Raw genomic sequence first — 6,485 nt, forward strand, 5'->3', positions numbered from 1 at the left:
TTTTGAGTTTTCTTTGTATTTTAATGACCCTATTCTCTTTGCTGAAAATACATTTATTTTGCTATTCTTAAAAATAAAAAAATATAAAGAAAACTCAAAACAAAATGTTATTTTAGGTGTTTTTAACCAAAATTAGCTAAAGATACCAAAGTACGGAAAACAAACTCAATCCTTATCCCAAATCCATTATCGCACATAACGCATCATTTTTCTCTCTCTCTTCTCTTCCTTTCCTTCTCAAGTTACCATCGACCTTGACCGCCACCATTGTCGTCACCGACTCCTCTTTTCTTTTTCATCCTCCATCGTTGGCAGTCACATGAAGCCAGCAATGATGCCTTGATGATGTCGATGGCCAAGCAACATCCAAACGATAGTCATGGCAGAGGAATAAAGACCGACGCCTATGGTGAAAGCACTCGAGGCCTCTGATCGTCGAAAATCACCGGCCTTTGTATTTTGGCTAAAAATTAAAAATTATATCTATGAAAATAAAAATTCAAACTTTAAATTTGGCCCATTTTTTATATGTTAACCCCATGACTTGGCCTTTCTAATAGTAGATTATAATCAATGTTGCACGAAAATACCTCGTAAGAGTCGTTTCCTCATTTTTGAAACATTTTATATTCTCGTTTCAGACTCTATTTATGTCTATTTTTTGTTTATTTTCGTGTAACATAAGTTATAATCGTGTGAATTTCTAGCTAGAGGTGGTTATAGACGACGAAAAAGATGCAAGCGCCATAGAGAATAGAAAAAAAAAATTCTTAAATTTAGAAAATAAAATTATATATTTATTTAAAATTTTAAAAATATAATATATATTATAATTAAAAATATAGAATAATATATAATATATTATTAAGTGTATTACACATATAATAATATTTAATATAAAAATTATATTAAAAAGAGTTAATTTTATTATTTAATAATCAAATTTATTGAATAAAATATTATAAAATATTTTTTTTTCAAAATTTCAAAACAATCTCATTTTCTAGTTTTTTATCTTAAAAAAATAATTTTTTAGAATAATAAAAATAACATGTTTTTAAAAATCTCAAAATATACTCAAAACTCATAAATAAATAAATAAATTCAAAACTAAAAACTGAAACAAGAAAAAAATACTATCTAAACTCTTTGTTATTTTGATTACATCATCGTAACTGTATTTTTAAATCAAATTAATCCATGTATTTTAGCATATAAAAAAAATTCTTAAACTTTTCATTATTTCAAATACACTCTTATAGGTGCATTTTTGAGTTAAATTAACAATTATTATGACATATAATTTTTTTTTATATATCAAAATATAAGAGTTAAATTAATTTAAAAATATAAATATATAATTAAAATAATAAAAAAAATCATGTAACCACACAAAAAGGACGTGACATTACAGGACAAAAGTATTGAGTTACAACACGCACCCAGTAACACATCATATCCATATAATCTCCTCCCATTTTAAACAATTAAAACAAATCTCCTGCTCTATTATAATTTTTCCATTCCTACAAATCCCTAACCAAACAACCCCCCATTACAAAACCTTTCAAGGTCTCTGTGACTTTGAGAACAACCAACCCCTATAAAAGCTATACACCAATTGTTACCACCACCACCACCACCACCACTCCTCAAAACAACATGAACCACATACAACAGTTTTGCCACCACACCAGTTGTTACAACCACCATTTGTCTATTCTATACATTGGAGAGAGCGAACAAGCCAGTTTTTGCGCAGCCCTGTGCTGTCGTCTACACGGGTATGACATCGATCTTTGATACATCCTCACATCTCAATACGATACCCTCAAGACTTGCTGGAAGGATACACTGAGCCCATTGGCATCCTGTGTTCAATGGCTCCGGTGGAGGGACGATCATAAGCACATTGTCATTCCTCTGAACAACTCCTATCACACTAACCGTGCTCCCTTCTTTGATGTACCTAACAAACAAACCAAAATTAGCAATTCACAAGGTCAACAGGGAATGCAGAAACAACATATGCATGCACACCAACAGCTTCTTTCCTCACAAGGGTTTCTTTGTTATGTGATTATGTGAATTCGTTCTATGTATAGCAGTTACGATTCCAGACTACAACTACACTGATAAAGGCCGTTCCCAGTGCACGAGACTCTCCACTTTGCAAGGCTCGGGAGAAAGGACGCTGTTTCTACATCTTAAACCTGTGATCTTCTGGTCAAAAAAGGAGCAACTTTACTTTTATTACCAAGGCTCGCCCTCTACAACTTACACTAACAGATGTGAAATTCTGAAGGCCTTAATGCATACGCCAACCTAATATAGTCCACGAGAATAAGAGATATAGAATGTTTCAAATAATTCACTGTTTTGGGTCCAAACATGAAAAAGGGGGATGTGCAAACAGAAATCTTACCCTTCTTTCAATCTCATTACTCGATCATCACTTGAAAGATTCCTCTCTCCCAACCACCTCATGAATTCTGGTGATAAATCATTATTCAAAGGATTGACATCAACAACAATAGATTCGTCCACGTAAGGGGTCACCCTCGCACCATACCCAGTCTTAACTAACGCTCTCAACCCAGACTGGAAATCAGAGATGTAGAAGTCAACCACATGCCTCTGCCAAGAAAGGTAAATAGAAATCCACGTTAACACAGTCAAACCTAGCAGTGCCAAAAAGAAAACACTAGAAAGTTTCTATAGATGTTATAAAAACATTTAGGACACCTTGAAGGTGGCAGCAATTAAAAGTAGTCATCTATACCTATTCACACTCCATACTGAGATGAGGCAATATATCAATGCTACGAGTCTTTGACTTATTTACGGTAAATAGGAAGGTTTGATTATTCATTAACTGTAAAAGTCTACAAATTTTGTTAAGACCTAGGCAGAAAGAAAAAAATTATTAGAGATTATAATCCATCCGCCAAGATTACGAACTGAACTTTCAGAAACTCACTTCTGATGATCTCAGCCCCCATGTAAAACGGCGATGAGTAGGGTTAGCAGGCTTAGAGTCCCATCCTCGATACTCATATAAACTTGTAGAAGTATAGACACATCTAGGAACCTTTTGGAAAGACGACTCAAGAGGCACATTTCCACACGTCACCACCTTCAAGAAAATAACCAACCACATGGTTAAAAACTTCTAAATGATATCAATTAAGTGTACAGAAGAAGATGCAGTATATACATGTATTCATCTATAGCATGCAAAATAATATGACCGACTCAAAACCCATACAAATTTAGCACTCAATTAATGCATCTCGGTAAAATTTCAAAATACTTCACTCTTTTCTGTAATTAAATAGTATATATAGCAATCCATTGAAGCAAATATCAAAATGTTTTTATCATACTTCTGAAACTTGCACAAGAAAAAGTTCAAGTTAGATTTTTAGTTTTACTTGGTATCTGTATATTTGGTATATAATCCATCGCAATTTACATGCTCAAACTCTTGTACCTCCTCTCTCTCTCTCTTTATAAAGTCTTTACCTATAATATCCAAACCAGAATTAGTCCCCAAAAACTTATGCAAGAAAGTTAAATGACCAAAGATACAATCACTAGTTCATGCATCATTTAGCCAAAAACAAGGGGAAAGACGGAAGTACATACCCCAGAGACCTTCACATACTGTCCGTTCTTTGCTGTTCTAAGCTCAGAATCTGGGTATTGGGCAACAAAACCTACAATAGCCTTTCTACCCCAACAACTATTCCAAGTGAATAATGCAGCAACCATAGCAAATAAAACTACAACAACAATAAGGAGAATAGCATTGTGGACTGCAGCAAGAATGAAACCACCAGCAATGAACCCCATCACAAATAGCAGAATCAATGCCCAGAGAATTGGCTTTGGAAAATTCCTCTTAAATGAATAATCATCATCTTGGGTAAGAGTTGTCACAGCCTGGTTGTTTGCATAAGATGAACCATGTACTTTGACTGATCCCATTGAGTCTAGAGGACCAGAAACCTTCCTAGTCGCCCCAGAGGAATTCAGTGGGCCAGAAGAAATTGGACCGGATGTAATGAGACCTGTTGCAGGTAGCACTGGAGGTTGAGGGCCTGAGTTTTGGCGGGAACCTGGTGTTACTCCACCAGATTGAGGACCGGATGACTTCTTTATGGGTTCCCCATGCTTATTCAGTGGTCCAGAATTAGACTTTTTTACAGAAGTAAAACCGGACATACCAGCAGAAGATACAGTATCAGACATGGAATAGCCAGCCCTAGCGGCAGCACTAGAGATTGGTCCTGAATGTGAGGATGCACCTGCAAAAGATCCAGTCCTTGAAGAAGGACCAGTTATGGGTCCAGATTTTCTTGACTTAGAGCCTTCCATTGGGATATCAAACATTTTGCCAAGTTCTCCTGACTTTTTGATATCACCTCCAGTATAGGGCATGGCAACTGAGCTCATAGTTGGAGTCCTTTCTTTTGGCTGCTCTGGCCTTCCTGATACATAAAGGCCATTGCTGAGCTGATGAGATGGGAATCTTGAACCCATCAGGATTCTTCACAGCGCAACAGCAAAAGGAAAATCCCACTTGTAGTATGTTCGTTGTGAAACTCAGAACCCTAAGAAGAATGAAACAAATGTAATCAGTTTAGTAACTGTTTCACAATCAAAACCTTCCCGGAAAAGAAATCACTAACAAACAGTTGTATATTAAGAACCAACAACGAGAGCCGGAAATATTGGCAAGTCTCTCAAACACACAGACACATGAACACAACAAAAAAGAAAGATTGGAGAAGGCCCCAACAAGTAGCTACAGCATAATTCACTCAAAAGGACAAATTGGACGGAAGCAGACATGGAGCCCAACAAATATCATAAAAGTGATACGGTCTTAGAATTCTAACATTCACCACAGAAGAGAACAGATACCAAGTTCAGACAGATCTCACTGAAAAGGGAGCCCAACAAATATCCCCATTTTTACCTCAAGAAACATTCCAAACTTCATTTTTTGATAGTCTGCGAAATTTATGATTGTAAGGAAGTAACCAATAATTCAAAGTTTAGAACAACACCAAAAAGAAAAAAAAGAAAAAAAGTATCCTAAAAGTGATCAACATTTACACCAAACTAGAAGAAAATACTGAAATGTGGATCCAGACAAGTAGAAAATCAAGCAAAAAATAGAAGGCAATGTTTAAGTCCAAACATATTTGAACACAACAGAAGCACATAAAGGGAAAAAGGAAAGAAGAGGATAAGAAAAACCAGACAGGGAATATATTCTGCAAAATGCAAATTGCAAGAACAAATAAATAGGCATAAAAATCATACACCAAGTGCTGAAGAAATTGCGTGGAAAAGGAAAATACTAGCACCAACGTGAAGAACGGGATCTGTTGAAGTCGTTACAGACAAGAAGATAGAGTGTGGAAGCCAGATATAGGAAGAAATCCAGACCCAAAACCCAATAAGCAAAGGATCAGAAAATTAAAAGGTACAAGGGAACACGATTTAAACTGTTGAGAATAACATGGGCAACAAATCAAGAGACATGACAGTTAAACCTTGTCAGCGTCAGAAGGTAATCAAAATCCAGGCAACTAGCCCTGGAAAGGCTCCCCAAGCAAGAATTGTTGTTGAAATTCCCCAGATTTACCTAACTCTTAAGTCAAAACCCCGAGTCAATTCACAGATCCAAGATTTAAAAATCCCATTTGAAGCTACACTCAAAAAACAGGCAGAAAAAGCACACATCCAGGCGATACAAACAGATTTCATCTGAAAAATGGCCAGTGTTTGAAAGCCCCAATTTTGGGAGACACTTGGACCGCAAAACACGACGGCCCAAATCAAAGTAAAAACAAATATATGGCACAGGGAAGAAGATCAGGGAAAAAAATAAGAAAGAATTGAAGAAGAATGGGAAATGGGAAGAGAAGGAAAGGAAGTTTGGAGTTACCTGAGAAAGTAGTAGAAAACATCAGAGTGGAGCGGAAAAGCTGAGGATGGAGACAGGGAGACATGATGGATGGGCTTAATAGAGAAGCCGTGTAAGTTGGAAAATCTGCTTGCTGTCGGATCTCTCTCTCTCTCTCTCTCTCTCTCACAGGGAGCCTCAAACTACAGGCGTAACTACCGCTGGATTCTCCCTCCCTCTCTCTCTCAGTCCGGCTATTGGCTACAAAACCCACATCCTAAGATCATTTTTTCAAGCTACAAATATAATTGTTAATTATTGAGAGAGAGAGAGAGAGAGAGAAGAGAGAGAGAGAATTGCTTGGAGTGAGAGATAGAAAAGAAAATAGAAGAAAAGGTGAAAACGAACACACACTACTCCTCAATTGATTGGAGTGAGAGAGAGAGAAAAGAAAATAGAAGAAAAGGTGAAAACAACACACACTACTCTCCTTCCCCCTCCTCCACGCCACTCTCTCTCTCTCTCTCTCTCTTATCTTCATCAGTTGTCCATTTCGGGTGGTGGC

The 6,485-nt window shown here is 36.5% G+C and overlaps 1 protein-coding gene across 3 annotated transcripts; it reads right to left on the bottom strand.

The window, feature by feature from the left end:
• Nucleotides 1-1,384: 1,384 nt before the first annotated feature.
• Nucleotides 1,385-6,428, bottom strand: LOC127794471 (uncharacterized membrane protein At1g16860-like). Of its 3 annotated transcripts, none has more exons than XM_052325575.1 (5): nt 5,963-6,428; nt 3,649-4,616; nt 2,981-3,136; nt 2,426-2,637; nt 1,385-1,969 (listed from the first exon to the last, which is right to left on the bottom strand). In XM_052325575.1, the coding sequence occupies exons 2-5, from the start codon at nt 4,543-4,545 to the stop codon at nt 1,777-1,779; spliced, it is 1,458 nt and encodes a 485-aa protein (XP_052181535.1). In that variant the 5' UTR covers nt 4,546-4,616; nt 5,963-6,428; the 3' UTR covers nt 1,385-1,776. The 3 variants fall into 3 exon arrangements, with proteins under 3 accessions (XP_052181535.1, XP_052181536.1, XP_052181537.1); XM_052325576.1 differs by lacking the exon at nt 5,963-6,428 and adding an exon at nt 5,568-5,942; XM_052325577.1 differs by lacking the exon at nt 5,963-6,428 and adding an exon at nt 5,335-5,544.
• Between the last annotated feature and the right edge of the window lie 57 nt (nt 6,429-6,485).

This window comes from Diospyros lotus, chromosome 2 (genome assembly GCF_014633365.1).
Source record: "Diospyros lotus cultivar Yz01 chromosome 2, ASM1463336v1, whole genome shotgun sequence".
NCBI classification, from domain to species: domain Eukaryota; kingdom Viridiplantae; phylum Streptophyta; class Magnoliopsida; order Ericales; family Ebenaceae; genus Diospyros; species Diospyros lotus.